At 41.3% G+C, this 27,931-nt stretch overlaps 1 protein-coding gene across 2 annotated transcripts in view; it reads left to right on the forward strand.

Annotated features, from left to right (window-relative positions):
* Positions 1-10,031, forward strand: part of ZNF572 (zinc finger protein 572) — a 44,249-nt gene extending 34,218 nt beyond the window's left edge. The window contains exons 1-3 of one of the 2 annotated variants that reach the window (XM_032760404.2): positions 3,931-4,009; positions 6,224-6,337; positions 6,957-10,031. In XM_032760404.2, coding sequence (XP_032616295.1) covers positions 6,259-6,337; positions 6,957-8,410 — 1,533 coding nt within the window. In that variant the 5' untranslated portion in view covers positions 3,931-4,009; positions 6,224-6,258 and the 3' untranslated portion in view covers positions 8,411-10,031. Of the gene's footprint in view, positions 1-3,930; positions 4,010-6,223; positions 6,338-6,956 lie in introns of those variants that run through there. The other variant, XM_058444481.1, reaches the window with a different exon arrangement.
* The last annotated feature ends 17,900 nt before the right edge of the window (positions 10,032-27,931 follow it).

Raw genomic sequence — 27,931 nt, forward strand, 5'->3', positions numbered from 1 at the left:
AGAAGAAAAGAAAACTCTCCATGTTGTTAAGTGAAAAAACTAAAATTTAGAACAAAGTGAATAGTTTAGTATATGTGTAGCAAAAGAAATGAATGAATGTCTGTCATCTATCTTTATTCATTACCTATGTATGTGTATATGTACGTATGTATATAAGCAGGTAGGTAGGTATTTGCTCACATATGGCATATCTGTGAATAATACAAAAGAAACATACAACGTTGGTTGCCCCAGTGGAGAGAAGAGCTGGATAGCTGGGGGCAGGGATGAGAAAGGACATTTCATTTTATGTATGTATTTTGGAGGTTTTTGTTCATTTGTTTGTTTGTTGAGGAAGCAGATTCTGAGACTGAGTTTAGTGTCCAGTGTGTTGATTAGGAAATGGCCTTGGTATCCAAACCTGTGGAAGGGTGAGAAAGGAATCAGGATTGAGCAGAGGGGGAAGACCTACAATTTGGGCCTGACAACAGATTCTTCCATCAAGGCCATCAAGAACTCAGGAGTTTGCTGGGCACTGTGGCTCACACCTGTAATCTCAACACTTTGGGAGGCAAAGGCAGGAGGATTGCTTGAGCCCAGGGGTTCACATCCAGCCTGGGAAACAAAGTGAGACCCTCCCTCTCTACAAAAAAAATTTAAAAATTAGCAAGGCATTGTGGCACGTGACTTTAGTCCCACTTACTTAAGAGGCTGAGATGGGAGGATTGCTAGAACCTGGGCAGTCGAGGCTGCAGTAAGCCGTGATTGTGCCACTGCACTCCAGCCTGGGTGACAGAGTAAGACTGTCTTAAAAAACAAACAAACAAACACCACTCAGGAGCTGAAATAATGCATTTAAGAGTTATCCTGCTTTGGACAACATGGACAGCCTTTTATATTTCTGCCTTGATCAGTCCCCAGACATGGGCTGCCTTGGAAAGGGCATGAGCTCCAGAAAGGCTATTCTCTGAAACTGAAGCACTCCCTGAGGGAACTAACAGCTGAAAGCTTTCTGCTCACAGCACTCTCAAAGGTGGGCAACATGTACTTCCTTGGATTCTGAGGGATTCATCCCTGTGTCTGTCACTTACGGCCTGTGTGATTCTGATCCAGCCTCTTGAAACTTCTCTAAATTTATCTCCAAGTACTGTTCACTTCCCTTGCTCTGCTCCTTATTGTTTCTTGAGTTTCCATCTCAGAGTCTTTTTTCTTACTGTTCCTGTCTTAATTGTTCCTCCCTTAAATAACAATGAGGCCCACGCCTTTCTTCCTTCATACTTCTGCTGAAATATCTCCCTACTGAGAGGACTTCCCTGATCACCTTACCTGAAATAGTACACTTTCTTTAACTTCCTTTACTTCTTTTTCTAATACTCATCACTGCTTAACATACGTTTCTTTGTTTACTTTTTGATGATGTTCATTTATGATCTCCCTCACATTGTTTGGTGCCCTGGTGTATCCTCAGTGTCTAGGATTACACAGTAACAGGCACATAGTAGGCTTTCAACAAATATTTGTTAAATGAATGAATGAAGGAGTCAGGCACTGTGCTAAGTTGTAAGATAGAATTACAAGCAAAAGTGGAGGCAGGCCCTCTTCTCATGGAGCTTGCTATCTGGATGGAGAGGCAAAATAATGCATCAATCACACAAAGTTGCAGTCATAACATGGGCTAAAATGGAAAAAAAGATATGATAGGAGAAGAGCATGTAGAAGAGCCTTGAAAGCTTCTGTGAGAAAGTGATGTGTAAGCTGAAATCTGAAGGATGAGTAAGCTTCAATTAGGTAAAGGAACATGGAAGAATCAGGTTCATTTTTGGAAAAGATCCCTCTGGATTCAACAGGGAAGAGTGAATGAGAGGGAGCAAGGATGGGTATCTATAGGACTGTTAGGAGGGCATGGAAATCCTTCAAATGAGGGGTGATGGTTGCCTGAGTTAGAGGTGACCCTGGTGGTTAGGAGAAACAACTACAGGTGAGAATTATTTATTACACAACAGATGAGGCTTATTTATGAATTGTATATGGAAGGTAAGGAAAGGGAAGTGAAAAGAAGGACTTCTGGGTTTCCATATAACTGGATGGATGGTTGAAAGAATACTGGAAGAGAAACAGGTTTATTTTGTTTTATTTTGTGTTTATATGTGTATATGGAGAAGAACAGTGAGAGGACATTATGATTTTGATTTTTGACATTTTGGTTTTGAGGTGTTATTGAGACTTCCTGTATGAGATGCCAAGTAGACCACTGGTTATGAGTGAAGAGCTCAGACACGTAGCTTGGGCTAGGGAAGTAAATTTTTGAGTTGTCTGCCTAGGTGGTATTTGACAATGTGGGAGTGGATGAGATTGCCTAGGCAGAGAACATTCAGTGATAAGAGGAGAGGATGATCTTGAGGGACTGACTTGGAAAAGAGACTAACAGGACTGACTAGAGATGTTGGAAAAAAAGGAGGAGAATGTGGTGTCACCTCAAAAGAGTGTTTCTAGAAGACGAGTCCTTAGCCATATCAAACCTCCTGAAAAAGGACCTGAGAACTAAAAAATACCAATTGCGCTAACTAACATCGTGGAGGTCATTGGTGATGCTAGTGATTTTTTTGCTGTTGTTGCAGGAGAAATGTTAAGGTTAGTGGAAAATTGATGAAATGGAAACATTGTGAGTAAAAAGAGAAAAGAAAAGCTGAGGGACTATTTGGGGATGGGGGCGGAGGGATGGAGAGTTTAGTTGGTAGTGTGAAGTTTCCAAGAAGATAGGTAGGAAAGTAACTACCAGTAAAGGGCTTATTAAAATACCAAAGAGCCCAGCACTTTAGGAGGCTGAGGCGGGCAGATCATGAGGTCAAGAGATCAAGACTATCCTGGCCAACATGGTGAAACTCCGTCTCTACTAAAAATGCAAAAATTAGCTGGGCATGGTGGCACACACCTGTAGTCCTAGCTACTCGGGAGGCTAAGGCAGGAGAATAGCTTGAACCCGGGAGGCAGAGGTTGCAGTGAGCCTAAATCCTGCCATTGCACTCCAGGCTGGTGACACAGTGAAACTCCAGCTCAAAAAAAAAAAGGGGGCCAAAGAGGGACTCTGTGTTGTAACAGGAGGGAAGAAAGAAAACGGCAGGGTGCAGACTTGAGTAGATTTCTGTTTGGTAGAGGTGAGGTGAAGGGATTGGCTTCTATTTTCTCCGTAATGAAAGAGGAGGGATTAACTACTTTTCCAGGTGTTAATAAGGGTGCCTTGTAAACGAATTGTTTTATATGTGAACGGATGCCTTAGCTTTCTTTCACAGATAAGTAAATATATATCCACGCTCACAGTGGTGGGAACAGAAACAATAGGTGTTTAAAAATACTAGATTGAGGCCTGGCGCGGTGGCTCACGCCTGTAATCCCAGCACTTTGGGAGGCCGAGGCGGGCGGATCACTAGGTCGGGAGATCAAGACCATCCTGGCTAACACGGTAAAACCCCGTCTCTACTAATAATACAAAAATTAGCCGGGCGCGGTGGCGGGCACCTGTAGTCCCAGCTACTCGGGAGGCTGAGGCAGGAGGATGGTGTGAACCTGGGAGGCGGAGAACGCGCCACTGCACTACAGCCTGGGCAACAGAGAGAGACTCCGTCTCAAAAAAAAAAAATGCTAGATTGATTTTGATTCTAATAGTGATGATAATTAATCTGATGATATTCTGATGGCAAGGAAAAGTGTAAGCTCCAATCAGGCCCCTGTCGTAAGCCGCCTGACAAGTGAGAGGAATGAGGTTCACAGTTGGCTGGTCACAGCACAGGGAAAAGAAATCCACCCCCATATTCCTTCTGGTCCAGGACCCTAAGGGTTAAGATCAACGAGAGTTGGCCGTCACTGTTTCCTAGAGCGGCCCTAGCAAAGCCGCCCGGGGAAATGGGGGTAACTTCCTGTTTCTGCCTTCCGGGTTTGAGAGTTTAGGTCCCTGGGTTGGTGGGGTCAGAGGGAGAGGGGGTCTCCCGGACTGCTGGGGGTGCAGGGCGCCTTGGGTGTGGCACCCAGAACAGTGAGTTCCTTCCTGGGTTTGAGGGAGCCGAGGGTTGCGGGCTAGAGGAGTGGAAACAGCTCCGTCCAGGCTGCAGTGGACGTCCGGGAGAGAGATCCCGCTGCTGCCGGGGCGAAGGCCCAGTATCTCCCGCTGGCGGGCCACCGTCATCCTTGTCCGCGGGGTCCCTTACGGGATCTTGTCGGCCGCAGACCGTCTGGTATCCTGGAGCTTCACCCCCCAGCGTCGCCAACTTGTCCCAGCCAGCGGTTCTTAAAACTAGGCTTCAGGCAGTGCATTTTCTTTGAAGGCTTTCTGATCAAAGCACGGCCCCACTCTGATCACCTTGTTGCTCTATAACAGTGAAAGCAGCCATTCCCCGTGGAGAGACATCTTAATGGCAGCCTTGTATGGCCTTGCATTTGCCACCATTTTGCTGAGCCACTGTTCCGGGGGCTCCTTTGCTGCCAAATTTAATAGTATTTTAGTAGGGAAAATGGGGGGATGGTAATATGTTGCCCAGACTCTTGCTTCTTTTGTAAATACTTTGATAACAATATGTAACTTAGGACAGCAAAATATATAACTCCATTCGAACAACTCCACCCCCTTCCTTTTTTTGCATTCAGGTGTATGGTTTTTTTCTCCCCCCCCGACTCAAACACTGGGGATTTTAGTAACGTAGACTAGTTTCACATTTCTCTAGAACAAATCCCCACTTGCTGAGTGTGCTTATGGAATGTCCACTCACTTTGTTACAAGGTTTAAGAATGTAGATCTGTTTTCTAAAACGCCAGTCAGTATATTCTAAAATAAAGGGACTCTGAGGATTCTTTGCAGTTTGGGATTATGCCCAGCTCTGCTTTCTGTTCTAGTTTACGATAATAGATAAGAGGGTGAAAAAGATCAGCATCCAAACAGACTTGGAGCTCAACCCTGCTTTACCACTTTCTAGGTGACCTTAGGAAAGTTTCTTAATACCTTTTAAACTCATCCTGTGAAAAGCTGGTAGTAGTTCATACACCTCAGAGGGCTATTGTAAGAATTAAATGACAAATGTGTGCAAATTATTTCATTCACTACCTGGCACATAATAGGCAGGTGGTGAATGGTGAAGATACAATATAAGTACAATATAAGTACAGATACAATATAAGTACAGATACTATTTTTTGTTTTTAAAATGTGTGCATTTGTATAACCTTTTATGTCCTTATTTTTCTCCCAAATAATGATATTCTTTACATTCTGAAATGGATGCCAGAAGTCCATATGTCACTGCCTTCCTGTGGTAGATCACATTTTCTTTTTTTTTTTTTTTTTTTTTTTTTTTTGTTGAGACAGAGTCTTTCTCTGTCACCCAGGCTGGAGTGGTGCAATGGCATGATCTCGGCTCACTGCAACCTCTGCCTCCTGGGTTCAAGCCATTCTCCTGCCTCAGCCCCCGAGTAGCTGGGACTGCAGGTGCCCGCCACCACGCCCGGCTAATTTTTCTGTATTTTTAGTAGAGACGGGGTTTCACCGAATTAGCCAGGATGGAACATTTTCTAGTCCCTTAAACTAGGTTAGTGATTGTTGGCTCCAGAAGACAAAGTTTAGGCTGAAATGAATATTGTGAATATGATAGACTTAGGAACTAAGTGCAAGGAGGAAGAGGTCCCTCTTTAGCCTCCTTTTTATATTTCAGGGTTATTGGCTATAATTATTCTGCCTCTGCTTTGTCCTAATTTCTCTTACTGGTTATATAAATCCTAACTTTCCTTTGAAATTGACTTCAAAGGTTTCCTTCTGTCAAGACCAAGTTATTCTTTTGAAACTTAACAGGGTGCTTTTTTTTCTTTAGCTGCTGCTTATACCTGCATATTGATTCCTTGAAGTATTTATAAGTTTTATTATTGGTGTCTTAAAAAAAAACTTTGTTTTTTAAATTAAAAGTGTTTCTAAGCTACGTGTGGACAATGAGGATTAGTATTCTGTCTTTGAAGCTTGATCCTCAAACCTTTAATGTGAAGATTTACTTTTTTGCATTGTTATTTCAGGGTTAACCGTTAATTCTAAACACTTAGATCTGAGATAAGATTTTCTAAAAGGGCTGCTAAAAGTTGTGTTTCTTATTTTCGGTATGGTTCATGGAACATTCTCTGCCTCCTATTGTTGTGTTGGAATGGTTGGGAAGGAAGGAGGAAGAATAAGCTTTAACAAATACCTCCAAACATAATTTATTTCCTTCCACAGGGTTTCTGATCTCTAACTTGGCTGTGATCATTGTGATGGAGCAAGAAAAAAAACTGTTGGTCTCAGATTCTAACAGCTTTACGGAGAGGGAGAGTTTGAAAAGCCTCTTCACAGGTGAGGGATCAAGACAATGATCTGAATCCTTAGGAAATTTGATGTAGAAAGAACAGGACACTAGAATGAGACAAACCTTAATTCCTTGTTCTGTCACTTATAAGCTGTGTTAATTATTTCAGCCTCATTGTTCTCATCTTTAAGAAAATGAATATCCATTTCACATATATTTTAGAATTAGTGAGATACCACATCCAAAGCTACTGTTCTTAATAAATAGTGGCTATTGTTATTTCTATAGCATTTGCTCAGATTTTAGCAAAGCTATTGTCTAGTTTTTACCTGAGATGGTATCCTGTTCAATTTCACTCCTATTCACATCAATCCTGTTTTTTCTCTTAAGTCTTCTAGAACAAAACTTAATGCATTTATTTTTAGATTGATGTTCCCTTTGCCAATAATGATTCAAATAATTCATTACTGTTGTTGCTAAGTACAAAAAATATCCACTTGCTTCTGGTAAACAGAGGAAAAGAAGTAAAGCTGTCTTTAAAAACTTTTTTATATGAAATAATTTATGAGGTTTTAGAGTGTTATTTCCTCTCTTCCACTGCAATTTAGAATTTACTTCTCTGGCAGAGATTCGGAATATGGTTAGAATATTTGTTTATTCTTGCAGGAGATGCAAGTATGAATAATTTGGAAACTGTTCACCACGATAATTCTAAGGCAGATAAAGAGAAACTTTCAGAATGGTCTAAAAGACATAGACCACAGCATTATAAGCATGAGGATGCAAAAGAAATGCCACTGACATGGGTTCAAGATGAGATTTGGTGTCATGATTCCTATGAGAGTGATGGCAAGTCAGAGAATTGGGGGAATTTTATAGCTAAAGAGAAGGAAAAACCCAATCACCAGGAATGGGACCCAGGAGAACATACCAATGCCTGTGTCCAGCAGAATTCATCCTTTGTAGACAGACCCTACAAATGTTCCAAATGTTGGAAAAGCTTCAGTAATAGTTCTCATTTGCGTACTCACCAGAGGACCCACTCAGGAGAAAAGCCTTATAAATGCTCTGAGTGTGCAAAATGCTTTTGTAACAGTTCTCACCTGATTCAGCATCTAAGAATGCACACAGGAGAGAAGCCCTACCAGTGTGGTGAATGTGGGAAAAGCTTCAGCAATACCTCCCATCTTATTATCCATGAGAGAACTCATACGGGAGAGAAACCCTATAAATGTCCCGAGTGTGGGAAGAGATTCAGCAGCAGCTCTCACCTTATTCAGCATCACAGATCACATACAGGTGAAAAACCATATGAATGTTCTGTCTGCGGAAAAGGCTTCAGTCACAGCTACGTCCTAATAGAACATCAGAGGACTCACACTGGAGAAAAACCTTATAAGTGCCCTGATTGTGGGAAGAGTTTTAGTCAGAGTTCCAGCCTCATTCGCCACCAGCGGACACATACAGGTGAGAAGCCCTACAAATGTCTTGAGTGTGGAAAAAGCTTTGGTTGTAATTCTACTCTAATAAAACATCAGAGAATACATACAGGAGAAAAGCCTTATCAATGTCCAGAATGTGGGAAGAATTTTAGTCGTAGTTCAAACCTTATTACACACCAGAAAATGCACACAGGAGAGAAATCCTATGAAAGTTGTGAATATGAAGAAAGTTTGAGTCAGAACTGCAATGTGATAGAAGAATGCAGAATCCAGTTAGGAGAGAAACCATATAGATGTTGTGAATGTGGAAAGAGTTTTGGCCTTAGCTCCCATCTCATTAGACATCAGAGAACACATACAGGAGAAAAACCTTACAGATGTTCTGAGTGCTGGAAAACTTTCAGTCAGAGTTCCACCCTGGTGATTCACCAAAGGACACATACAGGAGAGAAACCTTATAAATGTCCTGATTGTGGTGAATGCTTCAGTCAGAGCTTTAACCTTATCAGGCACCGGAGGACCCACATAGGGGAAAAACCTTACAAATGTACCAGCTGTGAGAAATGCTTCAGCAGAAGTGCCTACCTCAGTCAGCATCGGAAAATTCACGTAGAAAAGCCTTTTGAGTCTCCCGACACTGGGGATTTTCCTCGTGAATGGACTTGGAAAAACTGTTAGGGGAAATGCCCCTCATCCCTTCATTTTCAGCCTCAAATTTGTCTTCCTGAGTCCCAAAGCCTGTTTGGTGATGGTTTTTTCTTCCTTGTTGGACCATGACAATTTAGGTATTCTGTGATTGTTGTGCTATAAAGTTTCTTTGATGTGTTTGTCGAAACATTTGGAAAAAGTCAACCTCCCAGTTTAAAGGATGGGAAGACCCCAATCACCAGGTTATTGGATCTGTCCAGTGAGAGATTCATCCACCAAGGATGAAGAAAGGAGGACTGTTAAAAATTTAAGGTAAGATAGTAATAGCTTCAAAAGAACACGTACAGAGTAATCCTGAGAGTAAGCAAAGGAACCGTGAGAACCTGAAACTAGAATTGCTATTGAATTACTTTATTTTCTCTTCCCTTATTGGGTAGAGATACATCATTACCGGCCTCAGGGATTTACCCAGAGAAAGGGTATTTTTGAGCGAATACTGTGATTTCCTGGCTATTTTGTTGGGGCTTAAGAAAGAAGAGATTTTTTTTTTTCAAATGCATTTTTAGTCACTAAAAATTAACTGTTGTACCATCTAAAACTATGCTGTCCAGTACCGTAGCCTCTAGCCATATGTAGCTATTTGTATTAAGATTAATTGAAATTTTAAATCCAGTTCCTCAGTCACACTAGTCACTTTCTAAGTGCTCAGTAGCTGTGTGACCAGCGGCTGCTGTATTGGATATTATAGAAGGTTCTTTCATTCAAGATCATCATTCTTGACAGACCCATAAATATTTCCTATAAAGACTGTACAAGTGTGTTCTGGAGGGTTTGCTGTCCAAAAGGAATTGTAATATAGAGTAGAATTGGGATAGAGTATTGAAGACACTGGGTTTAGAGATTGGATATTTTAATGATTGTGTGTTCTAATTCATGTGCTGCCAACTGAGTTATCTAGTGATATGACCTCATTGTCTTGACCAAAGCCAGAATAGAAGGCAGGATTCCTGAATTCTATCTTAAAATTTGTAAATGAAGAGCCTTTTCCCTAAGTTATCCCATTATGTAATTCTTGGTCAGCTCAAGAACTGGGTTCTTTTTCTAATAATTAACTCACTAAATCTGAGCCAGTGTCCAAGGACAGTTTGCCATTAAGGAGTACTGAGACTTCTTAGTTTCAGTACTGACAGTTTTCTTTTGCCTCTTGACATAATTGGTATATGGATCTGATAACTGAGGCCCCATCTTCCCTACTCATTCCTATGGGAATGATGCTTTGGAAATTATTAGATATATCCTATTCCCTTTTTCCCATTTTTTTCCTACTAGTGCAAAAGGTAGATGAGTAGGAAGATTAGGACTCCTGAGTTGCCCATGATTTCATCTAATTTTTGGATTCAGAATATATTTTATGAATAATATGCAGAGATGCATATTAGGAATGTGAAGCCAGAATGGGTCAGTTGTAGCTGCTGCAAAGTTCTGTAGCTGATGGTCATTTAATTGCATGGGGATTATTTTATCTTTCATTATTGTGGTGCACCTAATGCTGGCAGGGTATTTGTGTGTTTTTGTATTGTTATTTGATTACAAAAATAAAGCAAAAACTAACAAAGATATTGAAGAATTTGGGGGAAATTTTCTGCTTTCAAAAAAGGGGGAAAACATTAGGCATTGTTGGCTTTTTATTTTTATTTTTTTCTTATGCATTAATTTTTTTTTTTTTTTTTGAGATGGAGTCTCACTCTGTCGCCCAAGCTGGAGTGCAGTGGTGCGATCTTGGCTCACTGCAAGCTCTGCCTCCCAGGTTCATGCCATTCTCCTGCCTCAGCCTCCTGAGTAGCTGGGACTACAGGTGCCTGCCACCACGCCTGGCTAATTTTTTGTATTTTTAGTAGAGACGGGGTTTCACCATGTTAGCCAGGATGGTCTCGATCTCCTGACCTCATGATCCAGCCGCCTTGGCCTCCCAAAGTGTTGGGATTACAGACGTGAGCCACTGTGACTGGCCCTTTTTAATTTTTTTAAGAGATAACATCTCACACTGTCACCCAGACTGTTAGTGCACTAGTACCAGGCTGACTGCAGCCTCAGTCCCCTGGGCTCAAGGGATCTTCCCATCTCCGCCTCCTGAGTAGCTAGAACTACAAGCACATGCCACTGCAGCCAGCTAATTTTAAAATTTTTGTTGAGACAGGGTCTTGCTATGTTGCCCAGGCTGGTCTTGAACTCCTGGCTTCAAGCAGTTCTCCTCCCTCAGCCTCCCAAGCTGCTGAGATTACAGGTGTGAGCCACAATACCTGGCCCATTATTGGCTTTTGTGTGACCTCACCTGAGTATTTTTCTATCTTTGTATGTTATCTAGTATTGCCCAAATTTTCTTAAATTGTAATATTTCAGGAGAAGTTTTTATGGTAACTAATAGTTTGATTAATGCTTGATAACTAAGGAGTTATCAACTTAGGAGTTTGCTGATAAACAGGAGTTTGCTGTTGAGGCTGAAATTCAGTTACAAGGCAGCAGTGGTTGGGGTGACACAAAATCAATGCTCTGTGGTAGGTAACCACTCTGAGCCTCAGTTCCCTCATCTGTAAAGCAGAAATAATGCCTACCTTACAGGTTTACCATAAACATTAAATGAATGTTTGCAAAGCATATAGCACAGTGCTTAAACATAGCAGGGTATCAATAAATGGTAATTAGTTGCTGCTATTATTATTAATTGAAACAAACTGAAAAAAAATGTTATCCACATGTTTTAAAAATAGGAAGTAGTAGAACAGCCCCAAACTTATCTTACTTGTAGATTCTTTATGATCAACTTCAGGAATTTTAAGGGATAAAATATTGGAAAAGCACAGGACTATATTGTTTGCAGACTGTCTAAAACACTTTTATTTACCTTGTAAGCAGCTATAACAAAGAAATAGGAAATTTTACTAAATTTTCTTTTTATTCATGAAACAAAGGATTTGGTTTAAATTGGGAAAGAACAAAGTCGCAAGTTCAATTTAAGTTAATTTGCATCTGAAGAGATTAATAACAGGTACAATTTATGTCCTGTCACCATCACCTATACAATGTACTATGGTGGCTGGCAATATATAAAACCTATTTCACAAACCTTGATGTCTACCAGAATAAAGATGTTCATATCTTAGATGGGTTAAGATGGGCTCCATCAGTAGAAAAAATTGGCAAAAATCCTTGTCTCTTTGGATTGAAAATGAGGAAAACGAGATTTGTACCTTATGATGGAGAAGATAACATAGTCAAACGTAATATGTGATGCTTTTATCTCAGTTTCATTAATCAGCAAGTAGGCTCTTTGGCTCCATGAGAAAGAAATTCTATATTCTCTATTTTTCTTGCTAGCATAAAGGACTCAGCATGTGAATAAAGAAAGCATTCTTTAGTTATGAGTGATTTATTTCATAGTTTCTTTTTAATTAAATAGAAGAAACCTATAATGTATATTTTTCCTACTCAAAGAAGGAGCTCATATATATTTTCCATACCGTAGCATAGGGAGAGCCATGTCAATGCATGTACTCACAACTATAGGAGGGAACTCACTCCCTAACTGCTGTACAGCCTACCAGAGGGCATGTAAGCATAAGTCTCTATTGTAATTAAGGTAAAGTCTTACTCCCATCATCCCAAGTCATCCAAGTTGGGTCTACCAAATGGGCCTTCTCCTTAGTGCTGTAAAAGTTTCTTCACTGATTGTGAGAGGTAGTGGAGGACACCGGTACTGTGACTATTGCCCTTTATACATTAATCTGACACACTGATCTCAGCCAGTCTCATTTTCTGAAATCATGGTGTTTTAGTATCTTTAGTGTTGCCATAACAGAATAACTTAGCTGGGTAATTTATAAAGAAAAGAGGTTTATTTGGCTCATGATTCTGATGGCTGGAAAGTCCAAGATCATGGGACCAGCATCTGCTTGCCTCTGGTGAGGGCTTCTGTGCTGTGTCATAACATGGCAGAAGGTCAAGGGTGAAGGGAGCACGTGCAAAGGGGCAGAACATGAGAGTTGTAATCACTTCATAACAGCTTGCTCTCAGAAACTAATCCTGTCTCATGGGAGAGAGAGGTCTCATGTGAGAGAGAGAGGTCACTCACTGACAAGAATTGTACAAGAATTGGCAGCACGCTGCCCATAAGAGCAGAGGGAGCCCCTGTGACTCAGATGCCTCCCATTAGGCCCCACTTCTTAAAGGTACCACCTCCCAACGTTGCTGCACTGGGAATTAAGGTCCCAACATGAGTTTTGGTGGGAACACTCAAATCACAGCATTTGGTAACAACAAGATGGTCATTACAGTAGTCCCCCCTTATCCAAGGTTTTGCTTTCTGGGGTTTTAGTTACCCTTGGTCAACCATGGTCTGAAAATATTACATCACTACTCTTGCCCTTTGGGGCCTTTATTCAGTAAGGTAAGGATTATTTGAGGATAAGCATTGTGATACCACAACAGTAGATGTGATAACTGAGGTGGCTACTAAGTGATGTATAGCAATCTAGGCCAGAAATGGTGGGACAGTGAGACATTTTGTCATGCTACTCAGAACAGCAGGCAGTTTAAAACTTAGAAATTATTTCTGGAGTTTTCTATTTACATCACAATGCCTACATCATTTATTTCATTTCATGTCATCATAAAGCCATTGTACTATTTCATCATCACCTCAAGAAGAAAAGTAAGTACAGTACAATAAGATATTTTGAGAGAGAGACCACATTCACATAACTTTATTACAGTATATTGTTATAATTCTATTTATTTATTGTTAATCTCTTACTGTACCTCATTTATAAGTTAAAATGTATCATATTTAATTTATGTGATAAAATTAAACTTTATCATACATAAACTTTATGTATGGAAAAAACTTAGTACGTATAGGGTTCAGTACTGTCCTTGGTTTCAGGCATCTACCGGAAATCTTGGAATGTGTCCCCAGCAGATAAGGGGGACTACTATACTTTTTAAAATTCTGTATTTGATTTAACATATTTATTTCTTCTTTCAAGCAGTATAACCATTCATTCAACAAAAATTTACTTGATGCCTAACATGTATTTAGCAGAGGTCATGTGACAATGGGAGGGGCAAATGTGAGGACAATGCAGTTGTAGGAAAACATGCAGCTTTTTGCTTGGCTACTTTCTCCTTGGCAGCTCTGGAACTACACTTACTCTACTGAATCCTTCATCTTCAAACTTAATAGATGATATGAAAAGCTAGAGATAACAATAGATTAAAGTGCGTTATGTTTGCTCTGTGAAAATGCAAGCTCTCTGAAGTTTGACACAGTGCTTTGCACATAGTTGTGCTTAATAGTTATTGAGTGGGTGTCATATGCTTATGTGTTTTATGCTAATGTCTAAGAGTATGCCCTTCCAGGATATGGATCCATTTTTGTGACTGAATGGATCAAGTTTTGTAACCCTTAAGCCCAACACAGAGCCTGGCATATGAAGTGTTTATGGGTTTTGGTTGAGGGGTTTTCACCAGGGAATAAAGTCTACTCGATTAGATTACATAATCTCAATGTCTCCTTGGACTGGTTTGTAAATGAAAGTTGCTATGATAGGAGGCTGGGTGTATCCTCACACTAACCTTAGAGGACATTTAAAAAGTGTCCTGGCCGGGCACAATGGCTCATGTCTGTAATCCCAACACTTTGGGAGGCCAAGGCAGGCGGATCACTTGAGGTCAGGAGTTCAAGACCAACCTGGCCAACATGGTGAAACTTCATCTCTTCTAAAAATAATAATAAAAAAAATTAGCCAGGCGTGGTGGTGTGTGCCTGTAGTACCAGCTACTCGGGAGGCTGAGGCAGGAGAATTGCTTGAACCCAGGAGGCGGAGGTTGCAGTGAGCCAAGATCGCACCACTGCATTCCAGCCTGGGTGACAGAGCAAGACCTTTCTCAAAATAAATAAATAAATAAATAAAAAGTGTCCTGATAATTCAGTACCCTGAGCTTCAGGTTGGACTCTATAGGACGAGTTTAAAACTTGTTTCAAATTTAAATTTCAGTCACTTTCTAGCTTTGTATTTTGTACTTACCTTGTAGATTTGGTAAGCAGTGAATGAGGTGAACTTGGCATATCATAGGTGTTAAGGAAATACTTTTTTCCTTTTCTCTCCACCCTCATTTGCTCATAATTTTGCCAGAGATAGACTTTAGGAACAGAAATGTTTAATCATTTGTTGGATGGATTATTCCTAGCTTTCTAAAATAGAGACATTAATAATGCTTAGCTCATGGGTTTATTGTGAGGATCAGTGAGATGATGTATGTAAAGTGCTCAGTATTCCTGATACTTAGTCATCACTCAGTATTAACTGTTAACTACCATTGTTATCATCAAAGGTGGCTCTAGACCAGCATGGGTCTTTGGATCGTCTTTGAAGTTAGCCTCAGAGATGTGACTGTCCCCCGAGGCCACTAAAATAGTGCAATCTTTTTATTATTATTTATGCCATGAGTAGGAAGGGACATGAATAAGAGTGTGGGGACATGAATAATAGCAAGCTGTTCAGGAGGCTGATAACGTAGCACATCATTTTTATAATATGGCAGCCAGTTGAGCAACTGCTGCATTTTCTGTTTAAAAATTATCCCCAGCTGGGTGTGGTGGCTTATGCTTATAATCCCACCACTTTGTGGGATGCAGAGGTGGGAAGATCACTTGAGCCCAGGAGTTGGAGACCATCCTGGGCAACATAGTGGGACCCTGTCTCTACAGAAATTAAAGTTAAAAAAAAATACCCTACCTGTCACTCCTCTATCTCTTTTATTTCTATTTTGTTCTCGTTTACCTCTTTCTGGCCCTAACCTCTGCTTCATCCGTCCATATGCCAACCCAAATGTAAGATTTTTTCTTTTTAAGAGACAGGGTCTTGCTCTGTCATCTAGGCTGGAGTGCAGTGGTGTGATCATGGCCCACTGTAACCTTGAACTCCTGGGCTCAAATGAGCTTTTTCCTACCATTTAATTTGTTCCCCATCCTTTCCTCTCATCACCCTCCCCTCTACCCCTGCTATGAGGTTGGAATCAAGTCAAAGCTGAGGATGGTCCAAGTGTTGGGGTTAGTTACAAGGATACAGATGGAAACAGAATGCCAGGCAATCATGACACAGTGCGCCTGTAGCTGCTTCCAAGCAGAGGCGGCTTGTGGGAGCCAAGATAGCCAGGTTTCTGATGTAACATTGCTTGACTCTGGTAAACTCAGTACATATTCTAGAATTTGACAGGTTGAGGGGTGGAATGAAAGCTTGATTGAGAAATGAACATTATTAATTTTGAGCCTTACTAAGTCATGCATAAATGTTCACATTAAGAACGTACTAGTTCATTAGACTGATAGACACAGGTGAAAGATTTTCCCCCTTAACATTGCTTTTTTCTGATTAAAGTAATACTTACTAATTGGAAAATATACAAAGAAGTATAAATTAGGAAATACATTTAAGTATGAAGGCCAGAATTAAAATGACCCATAATCATTTTTTCCAGAGATTACTTACCTTGAAAATGCTGAGGTCTTTCCCAGTAACCTCTTTTCTAAGCATATATATGAATAAATATTTAAAATTGGATTATACGGGGTGTGTGTGTGTGAGTGTAGCATTGTATCTTATTTTTTTCTTAATATTACATCATTTGTCATTTTACTTGTTTTAAAATTGTTAGGAAGCTTTTAGTGGCTTCATAATATACTGAATGGTTGTGTCATAACAATGTAATTGTTTTAATGTAGGACATTTATATCGTTTCTACTTGTTTGCTATTAAAAATAAAATAACGCTGGCCAGGCAAGGTGGCTCATGCTTGCAATTCCAGCACTTTGGGAGGCTGAGGTGAGTGGATCACCTGAGGTCAGGAGTTCGAGACTGGCCTGGCCAACATGGCGAAACCCCATCTCTACTAAAAATACAAAAATTAGCTGGGTGTGGTGGCATGTGCACCAGTAATCCCAGCTACTTGGGAGGCTGAGGCAGGAGAATCGCTTGACCCTGGGAGGTGGAGGTTGCAGTGAGCCAAGATCATGCCACTGCACTCCAGCCTGGGGACTCTGTCTAAAAAACAAAACAAAACAACAACAAAAAACCACTGCTATGCTGGGCACCATGGCTCACACTTGTAATCCCAGCACTTTTGGAATCTGAGGCAGGAGGATTGCTTGAGGCCAGGAGTTCAAGACCATCCTGGGCCCCTATCTCTACAAAAAAATTTTTAAAAATTAGCTGGGCATGGTGATGTGGCTATGGTTCCAGCTACTCAGGAGGCTGAGGTGGGTGGATTGCTTGAGCCTAGGAGGTCCAGACTGCAGTGAGCCATGATTATGCCATGGTACTCCAGCCTGAGCAACAGTGAGACCCTGTCTCAAAAAAGTAAAAACAAAAATGCTACTTTGAACAGGCTGTTTTTAGCTGCTGTTTTGTTTTAGTGTTGTGGTTGTGATTGTTTGGTCTTGCTTTTATGCTTTTTTAAAAAAAATACAAATCTTAGAGTACATGTCTAATTATTTCCTTAGCATAAATTTCTAAAAGTGAGATTATTGAATCAGTGGGCATAAATGATTTTAAAGGCATTCTGTTTAATTGCTCTCCAGAAATTATATCAGTTTAAAGTATCCCGGTGGAAGAATTTTCTTAAACACCTTTTTTTGGGGGACAAAGAAGAACAAATAATATGTAAATAGATCATATATTATTATAATTCAAGGCCAACACATTAATATGATGAAAACCTTCTCTTGAGATTTTGTTTTGTTTTGTTTTTGAGACAGGGTCTTGCTCTGTTGCCTAGGCTCTACAGTACACTGGTGTAGTAATGGCTGTCTGCAGCCTTGACCTCCCAGGCTCAAGCAATCCTTCCACCTCAGCCTCCCAAGTAGCTAGGACTACAGGCACACCACCTTGCCCTGCTATTTTTTTTACTTTTATTTTGTAGAGATGGGGTCTTGTATGTTGCCCAAGCTGGTTTTGAACTCCTGGCTCAAGCGATCCTCCTGCCTTGGCCTCCCAAAGTGCTGGGATTACAGGCGTGAGTCACTGCACCTTGCCTGAGATGGTTTTTATAAGATAATCTTGTTCCTCCTCTCCTGGTCTTAGGATCAATTGAGATTCACCTTGGGTTGAATCATTTTAAGAATTACTTTGACTTTTCCTTTTGCTGCCCTAGGCGTAATTTCAAGGGACATCTTCAGGAGCTGCTTTAAGAACTGGGGAAATAAGATGAGGTTTTGGTACCAGGAGTACTTCCAGAGGAACAGAATTTTAAGGGTGGATTTTCGTAATTGGTTTTGGGGTTTCTGGAATTGGCTCTTTAATCTGATTAGAGCTAAAAATGCTAACGACTCTCTACTTCTAATAGTACAGACAGCACTGATAGTCCATGGCTGAGTTGTTTATAGAGATATGCAAAATAAATGCATGTGACACTCTTAATTTACCACTTACAAGAAGCAATGCACTTGGTGATTCTGTACATGATACTTTAGGACATTTGTGGAAAATCAAGAAACATAATGACATTAGTTGGTTGCTATTAATATTGCTGGGCAAAGTAATGAAAGAAAAGGATGAGCTCAGGGATTTGAATTCTCAGCTCCAGGTATACATAAATAGTCTAGAAACTTCTAAGTGTTCCCTGAAGGAGAATCTTCTCCCCAGTAGCCTTTGGGTTGAAGTTACTGAAAACCAAACACAAGCCCTGATCATGCAACTAGCTTACCTACGAAGAAAGGTACACTCAGCCTCACAGGATGTTTACTGTTAAAGTGAGGGCATTGATTGGGAAAGAATGGGAATAACTGGATTCCAAGGTGGCAGGGTCCAAGTGGCAAAACTCAACTGCCAAAGGCAAGGTGGGCATAGTTATTATAATGAACGAACAGCAGAGGCAATCCAACAATCAGAATAATCTGACTCATGTAGATGTTTGGCTTTGGCTAATTAATCTTGATGTTCCTAGAACTGAAATAGATGGGAAGCTTACTACATTCTTAAGCAGAAAACTTCCAGGTCAAATGAACAAAAGTCTAACTCAAATATTAAAAACAGATCATCATGGCCACTCAATTTCCACACTTGAGCCAGTTTATAGACCCAGAACCCCTTGAATAAAGGGTACCCTACCCTTCATTTGGGTATACTACCAAACATTTATACTGTTTATACCTCCGGCCTTTTACCAGGGTAACTGCTCATTGGGGAAAGAGAAATAATCAGAACTTTCAGGGAACTACTGACAACTGGCTCTGAACTGACATTGATTCCAGGAGACCCAAAATATGGTGGCCCTCCAGTCAGAGTAGCAGCTTATAGAGGTCAGATGATCAGTGGAGTGTTAGCTCAGGTTTGACTTACAGTGGGTCCAGTGAATCCCCAAACCATCCTGTGGTCACTTCCCCAGTTCCAGAATGCATAGTTGGAATACACATACTTAGCATACTGAGCGGAATTTCCACATTGGTTGCCTCACCTGTGGAGTGAGGGATATTATGATTGGAAAGGCCAAATGGAAGCCGTTAGAGCTGCGTCTATGTGGGAAAATAGTAAATCAGAAATCGTATCACATCTTTGGAGGGATTTCAGAGATTAGTGGCACCATGAAGGACTTGAAAGATGCAGAGGTGGTGGTTCCCTGCCCATTCTTATTCAACTCTCTGCCCTGTGTAGAAGACAGGATCTTGGGGAATACAGCGGATTACTGTAAGCTTAACCAAGTGGTGACTCCAATTGCAGCTGCTGTACCAGATGTGGTTTCATTGCTTGAGCAAATTAACACATCCCTTGGTACCTGGTATGCAGCTACTGATGTAGCAAATGCATTTTTCTCCATACCTGTCCATAAGGGCCAGCAAAATACCTTCACTGTCCTGCCTCAGGTGTATATCAAGTCTCCAGCTCTGTGTCATAATTTAGTTTACAGAGATCTTGATTGCCTTTCCCTTCCACAAGATACCACACTTGTCCATTACATTGATGACATTAAGCTGATTGTAGCAACCACTCTGGACTTACTGGTAAGACATTTGTGTGTCAGAGGGTGGGATATGAATCCAACCCTCAGTGAAATTTCTAGGGGTCCAGTAGTGTGGGGCCTGTCGAGATACCCCTTCTAAGGTAAAGTTCTTGCATCTGGCCCCTCCTAGTGGGGGCCAGTGGGCCTAGTGGGCCTATTTGGATTTTGGAAGGAACATGTTCCTCACTTGGGTGTGTTGCTTTGATCCATTTCCTGAGTGACTAGCAAAGCTTCTAGATTCAAGAGGGGCTGCAACAGATCCCTGGCTATTATGCAAGCTGCATTGCCACTTGGGCCATATGATCCAGCTGATTCAGTGGTACTTAAGATGTCAGTGGCTGATAGGGATGCTGTTTGGAGCCTTTGGCAGGACTCCATTGGTGAATCACAGTGGAGGCCTTTAGGATTTTGGAGCAAGGCCCTGCTATCATCCACAGATAACTACCCTCCTTTTGAAAGATAGCTCTTGGCCTGCTGCTGGACCTTAGCAGAAACTAAATGGTTGATCATGGGCCACCAAGTTACCATGTGACCTGAACTGCCTATCATGAACGGGGTGTTAGCTAACCCACCAAGCCATAAAGTTGGGTGTGTACAGCAGCACTCCATCATCAAATGGAAGTAGGGTATTGATCAGCCTGAGCAGGTCCTGAAGGCAAAAGAGATTCCATGAGGAAGGGACTCAAATGCCTATGTTTCCTGCTGCTACACTCTCTTTCTTCTGTCTCCCAGCCTGCACCTTTGGCCTCATGGGGATGACTCTATGATCAGTTGACAGAGGAAGAGAAGACTAGGGCCTAGTTTTCAGATGGTTCTTCGTATATGCAAGTACCACCAGAAAGTGGACAGCTACAGCACTGCAGCCCCTTTTTAGAACATCCCTGAAGGAAGGTAGTGAAGGGAAATCCTCCTGTGAACAGAATTTCAGGCAGTGCACCTCGTTGTGCACTTTGCTTGGAAGGAGAAATGGCCAGATGTGTGAAGACATGCTGATTCATGGGCGATAGCCAATAGTTTGACTGAATGGTCAAGAACTTGGAAGGAACATGATTGGAAAACTGGTGACAAAGGAATTTGGGGAAGAGGTTTATGGATAGACCTCTCTGAGTGAGCAAAACATGTGATGATATTTGTGTGCCATATGAATACTCACCAAAGGATGACCACCTCAGCAGAGGAGAATTTTAATAATCAAGTGAATAGAATGACCTGTTCTGTGGATACCAGTAGACCTCTTTCCTTAGCCACCCCTATCATTGCCCAAAGGGTTCATAAGCAAAGTGGCCATGGTGGCAGGGATAGTGTTTACACATGGACTCAGCAACACGGAACCCCACTTACCAAGGCCAACCTGGCTACAGCCACTTCTGAGTGTCCATTCTGCCAGCAAGAGACCAACATTGAGCTCCTGATATGGCACCATTCCCCAGGGTGATCAGTTATCTGGTGGCAGGTTGATTACAGTGGACTGCTTCCATCACGGAAGGGACAGCCGTATGTCTTTACTGGAATAGACACTTACTCTAGATACGGATTTGTCTTCCATTCATGCAAAGCTTCTGCCAAAACCCCATCCATGGACTTACCAGATGCCTTATTCACCATCATGTTATTCCACACAGCATTGCTTCTGACCAAGGAACTCACTTCATAGCCAAAGAAGTGTGGCAATGGGCGCATGCTCATAGAATTCATTGGTTTTACCTTGTTTCCCATCATCCTGAAGCAGCTGGCTTAATAGAATGACAGAATGACCTTCTGAAGTCACAGTTACAGTGCTAGCTAGGTGACAATACTTTGCAGGACTGGAACAAGGTTCTTTAGAAGGCCGTATATGCTCTGAATCAGCACCCAATATATTATACTGTTTCTCCCATAGCCAGGACTCATGCGTCCAGCAATCAAGGGGTGAAAGTGGGAGTGGCACCACTCACCATTGCCCCTAGTGACCCACTAGCAAAATGTTGGTTTTCTGTTCCAATGACATGTTCTGCTGGCATAGAGGCATTAGTTCCAGAGGGAGGAATACTTTTGCCAGCAGACACAACAATGATTTCCTTGAATTGGAAGTTTAAAACTGCCACCGGGCCAACTTGGACTCCACACAGGAGTTAAGGTGTTGGCTGAGGTGATTGATCTGTACTACCAAGGGTGAAATTGGACTATTACTCCACAATGGAGGTAAGGAAGAGTTTGTCTGAAATACAGGAAGTCCCTTAGTTTTACCATGCCTTATGATTAAGGTCAATGGGAAACTATTGTACAATAACTGAATCTAGGCAGGACTACGAATGGCCCAGACCCTTTAGGAATGAAGGCTTGTGTCACCCCACCAGGTAGAGAACCACAACCAGCTGAGGTGCTTGCTGAAGTTGAAGGCAAATGGAATACAGCATATACAATAGAAGAAAGTAGTTATAAATACCAGCTATACCCACATGACCAGTTAACAGAACTGAGGACTGTAATTGTCATGACTATTTCCTCCCTATTTTGTTAAGAATACCTTCATGCATAGATACATACATCTTACACAGATATTTGTTGTCTTTCCTCTCATTCATTTAGCATTAACATAAAATTTATTGACTTTTAGTGTTTAAGTATTGTTAATTTTACATCACAGTATTTAAGTTATGGGATATCAGGAGAAGAGTAAACATCACTAAAGGAGTTCACCTTCTCTTCTGGGGATGGGATTTATGTGTTTTCGGCTGTACACAGGATAGTTGTATCATGTTAGGTGGAATTATCTTTTTATTTATTTGGAGATGAAGTATGGTTTAAGGAGATGTGTATGGGTGATAGCTTAACAAGGGGTGGACTTGCGATGGTTAATTTTAGGTGTCAACTTGACTGGATTAAGGGATGCCTAGATGGCTAGGGAAACATTATGGCTGGATGGGTCTGTGAGGGTGTTTCCAGAGGAGACTGATGCAAGAGTCAGTGGACTGAGAGAGGAAGACCTGTCCTCAATGTGGGCAGGCACCATCCAGGTAGCTAGGGGCCGGCTAGGACAAAGGTGGAAGATGGGGGACCCTTGTTCTCTGCTCTCTGTCTGCTTTCCAGATCTGGATGCCTGTTCTTCTCCTGCCCTTGGACATCAGACTCCAGGTTCTTTGGCTTTTGGACCCTGGGACTTGCACCAGGGTCCTCCCAGGATTGTCAGGCTTTTGTTCTCAAACTGTTCTCAAGCTGCATCATCTGAAGCTTCCAGAGTAAGCCATGCTACTGGCTTTGCTGATGCTCCAGCCTGCACGTGGCCTATGGTGGGACTTTATCTCTGTGGCAGTGTGAGCCAATTTTCCCTAATAAATTCCCTTCCATGTATCCTGTTGCTTCTGTCTCTCTGGAGAACGCTTACTGATTCAGGTGAATTCCTAGAAGTGGGATTATTGAATCAAAGGGTATACACTGTTTTCAAGGCATATTGCTTAATTACTTTCAGAAATTTTATCAATTTAAATTACCCCAGTGAAGTAATTTTGTTAAATCCTTTTGGGGAGAGGGGGAGAACAACAACTAATAGGTAAATAAATTACATATTATTGGAATTCATGGCCAATATATTAATATGATGAAAACCTTCTTTTAAGGCAGATTTTTTAGTTAATCTTTTTCCTCCTCCTCACTCCCTTTCTCCTTGGCTTAGGATCAGCTGAGATTCACCTTGCATTGAATCATTTTAATAATTACTCTGGCTTTCTCTTTTGCTGCCCTTGGCACAATTCCAGTGGATATCACTAGGATGTGCTCCAGGAACTAGGGAAATGAGCCAAGGCTCAAAGCCCGAAGTGCCAAGAGGAAGAATGCTTGAGGAAGAGGCTGGCTAGTTCAATATATATTGCCACCCAGTTCAGAAAATGAAGTGCACCCCAAATCTAGGAGACTAGGTTCAACTCTGATTTAGCAAATGAATATTTTCTAGTTTTTAAAATCGATATTGTGAAAGTTGAGTGTACAAAATGGAGTCAGTCTTGTCATTAGCAACTAAAATAGAGTCCATAGGTCATACGAAAGGGCACCCAGTTCCCATACACCTGTTCCATAAACTATTTTTGCAATTCAACAAAAAACCCGCAGAGACCTACCTGTGGCTTTAAGATTATGTCTTACCTGGTAACTGCTGCCACTTCTTCAAGCAGAACTTGCCAGCTCCTGCTGGCACCAATGAACTTTCTTTCAAAACAGTGTACCTTCCTCAGTTTCCCAATAAAACCTCAGCCTTTCCCTTTGTTCTTTGGACACACCCAGGTGCTGCCCAGGTCTGGGTGTCCTGAATTGCAATTCCTGCATTTTCCCAAATAAACTCTTTCTTAGAGATTGACCTTTATATATTATTTCAAATTAACAATATTGAGGAAAAAAACAGAATGGAGACTTATAGAAAGCTACCAAATAAGACTGCTCAGAAGAATAGAACCTTCATCTTTCCAATCATACTGCCATCAAGAGTAAAAAACTTACTTTGTTGGCTGTATACTTAGTGTTTTAGTAAGGGGAAAGGGAAGAAGAAAGGTAAGGTGTGATCACTGACATTGACAGAGGTTATACCTGCCTACCCCTACTAATTCTTCAAACCTAGCTTAAAAGTCACATCTTCTGGTAGGCCTTTCTTGGCCCTCAGTTTTGTTTATAGCTTCTTACCCTCCAGAGCAACATCTGCTTGCTGGTGGTGCTCTTCTCCTTCTTTCTTCCTCTTCCTCTCCTCTTCCTCCTCCTCCTCCTTCTTCATACACATGACATCTGTAATTACTTGTTCACTGCTGTTTTCTCAATACACTGTAAACTCCAAAATGACAGGTACCATGTCTGCCTTGTTCACTGCCTGAGTCCCGGCACCAAACACAGTGCCTGACACAAAGTAGACACTTCTTACATAATTACATTAAATTGGATTGATGGTCACTCTAACTATGGTTTTATGAGCCATAAAGGAGAAAAAGAAAATGAAAACAATGTTCCAAATTAATACTGTTGGCTCCATCACTTGCAACTAGAATTTGCAAAAGATTACGTAAGTGCTGAGGGGATGTCCAACAATTACATGATTGGGGTTAAAAGTCTTTGGATGAGGTAAATGGTGAGTGATAAAGTTTTGAAGGGCTGGGCATGGTGGCTCACCCCTGTAATCCCAGCACTTTGGGAGGCCAAGGCAGGAGGATTGATTGAGGCCAGGAGTTGGAGACCAGCCTGGGCAACATAGCAAGACCCCGTCTCTATGAAAAATAAATAAATTAGCCAGGTGTGGTGGCACACAGCTATGGTCCTAGCTACTTCCGAGGCTGATGTTGGAGGATGGCTTGAGCCTGGGACATCAGGGCTTCAGTGAGCTATGTTTGTGCCACTGCACTCCAACCTGGATGACAGAGCAAGACCTTGTCTCAAATAAAAAAATAAAAAATAAAAAATGAAAGAAAATTTTGAGAAGACAGTTACTTCGTTTGCTACCAAAACAATGGGATAACATTTTTAAAAAGAAAGATTGTATTCAATACATTGAGGAAATGCTTACCATATGCCAAATACTGAGTATACAACTGTGAATAAGACATGGTCCTTGTCTTAAGGAGTTGAATCCCTTGTGTTAGGGAAGCAGGAGCCTAGGAGAGCCAGAGTGGCACCACTTTAAAAATCAACTCCATCTGGAGACTAACAAGGCACATTCCTTTTCGGGCACAACCCATAATCATAACACGTTTATAGTTGAGGAAACAGCCTAAAGATACCTACAAGGACACACTCCTGCAAAAGCAGAAAGCCCAGATGTCCCAATACCCATAACAATATATGTTTTCAAGATAATTACAGTTAAGCTTTGATGTATTCACACACTAGAATATCAAGGACAGTTATCTTTAAATCAATAGAATAATTTGTAATGCTGTCTGCTCACCTACATGTAGACACAGCTTAGCTTTTTACATAGATAAGACTTCTGTATAAGGAAAGCTTAAAGACAAGACATGCCTCCTCTTGCTCTCTGGGGATGCCCTACTTTGTAATGGAGTGGCTTTTAATAAACTCTCTTCTCACTGCACTCTGCTACTAGCCTTGAATTCCTTTTTGCATGAGATCTCAGAACCCTCTCTTGAGCTCTTTTTCGACAACTTGGAAAAGGCATTGTGAATAGATAATTATAGTACAAATTGGTAAGTGACTGCTACAACAAAGGTGGAATTATGAAAACTTGAGAAAAAAAAGATGATTAATCTGAGGTCTCAAAGCATGGGTAGTTGAGGAAAGCTGGGCAGGACTTTTTCTGGCATTGAGAATGGCACTTAAGACACAGATCTAGCCTGGTGTGCCACACTAGGCTAACAGTGAAAACTCAAAAGCTTAAGCAAGAAAGAGATCAGATGTGCTTGTTTGTTTCAAGATAACTAGATCTTTGTGTGGGGAGAAAAATCAAAAGTCACACATTCCTAAATTCCTCACATACATTTTCTGGGCTTGGATTCAGACTCTGCTAGTCACTAGCTGTGACCACCTCCCTGTGCATGAGTTTTCTTGTCTGTAAAATGGGGCTAAACAAATAGTATCTTAGCTGGGTGTGGTGGCTCACGCCTGTAATCTTGGCACCTCGGGAGGCCGAGGCGGGCTGATCGCCTCAGCTCAGGAGTTGGAGACCAGCCTGGCCAACAGAGTGAAACCCGGTCTCTACTAAAATACAAAAATTAGCCAGGCGTAGCAGCCTTCGCCTGTAGTCCCAGCCACTCAGGAGGCTGAGGCAGGAGAATCACTTGATCCTGGGAGGCGGAGGTTGCAGTGAGCCGAGATCAGGCCACTGCACTCCAGCCTGGGTGAAAGAGCGAGACTCCATCTCCAAAAACAAACAAACAAGTAGTATCTCCCTAAAAGTGTTGTCAGGAAGCCAAGACGAGCTAATATATGAAAAGTATTTAGAACGCTACCCGTACTGTATGTGTGAGCTCTTGTATGAAAGTATTTCTCATGTACCTGCTTGATAGCATTATGGCTTTCTGCCAGTAAGCAGCTGATTTTGTCTCATATTTCACAGCTTTTGCTTCAGGTCTCAATGACAGATTTCTGTTTTTGAATAAATGAACCATGGCGAGATTCAAAAATATTTAAGCAATGCTTATATAACATTTAATTCAGTTCAGAAGATATAGGCATTCAGAGTGTGCTCTGCGGTAGGTATTACAAATGCTCTTTTCGCCCCAAATTCAGAAGTGGATCTTGAACTGCCTAAAGGATTGAGACCTGACATTGTAAGAATGACTTTGTGAAGATAAAAACATGAAGAAAGTTGCTTTCCAGAGATTAAAAAATTATCTACTTAATAAGAAAAATTCCTTTAATGATAATCTTGAGTACAGAGTAAGCAGGTAACAACCATCCTGGTGATAACCGTATTCCCATCTGTAAGAGTCAGTTGGCCGGGCTTAGTGGTTCATGCCTGTAATCCTAGCACTTTGGAAGGCTCAGGTGGGAGGATCACTTGAGGTCAGGAGTTTGAGACCAGCCTCGCCAACATGGCGAAACACTGTCTCTACTAAAAATACAAAAATTAGCCAGCATGGTGGCACGCGCCTCTAGTCCCAGCTACCCGGGAGGCTGAGGCTCGAGAATCGCTTGAAGCTAGGAGGCGGAGGTTGCAGTGAGCTGAGATTGCACCACTGCACTCCAGCCTGGGCCACAGAGCAAGACTCTGTCACAAAAATAAAATAAAATTTAAAAATAATAAAAGAGTCAGCTGCTCCTCTATTATTTTAACAAAACAGAACTCACAGATACCAATAAGCAGTTTATTGAAGAATTCTCTTCAGGAAATGATTTCCCATACATTGAACTGATTCTCTTTTCTTGAGTCCTTTTAAATTTGATGTACAGTTCAGACAGCCAAACTTACTGGTAACAGTGAGGAATATTGTAGAGGAAAGAATAAAAGTCTTGGAAAGCAAGGCAGTTATTGATAATTATGCATACTGGGGAACCACAAGATTTGGAGACCAGGACTTTGACTTTTGGTTTCATCATTACGATTTAATCACAGCTGTGATTTAGTCAAGCCATTTAACCTCTTTAATTTTCATTTTCCTCATTTTAAAAATCAAAGTTGTTTTGAGGGTCAAATGAACGCCTGTGCAGGTGTTTTACCAAATAATTATTTTATTAGCAGATAAAACATAATATTGGGGTGAAAAGTTATGAGAGGTGCCATGTTTTTTTAAACCCTGCCAAGTATCTGATATAGAATTGCAAAGGATGTTAGACTTCATGAAGAAATTGCCTTCTCCCCACAGAGGCAGAGTGACTTGTAACATCTGTAAAAGGTCACAAGCTGGTTAGCGGTAGCCAGAATCTAGGTCTCCTAACTCTAGTTGCCTAGTCTTACTTTTATACGCCAGTGTTGTTCATCATTCATTAAATACATGTTATGGAGGATAAATTAAGGGCAGAGCATTGTGCTAGGTGCTGTGGGTGATCTTATCAGACACAGATCCTTCCCTTAGGGAATCTAGAGATTAAAAA

The sequence above is a fragment of the Hylobates moloch genome, unplaced genomic scaffold (genome assembly GCF_009828535.3).
Source record: "Hylobates moloch isolate HMO894 unplaced genomic scaffold, HMol_V3 SCAFFOLD_9, whole genome shotgun sequence".
NCBI classification, from domain to species: Eukaryota; Metazoa; Chordata; class Mammalia; order Primates; family Hylobatidae; genus Hylobates; species Hylobates moloch.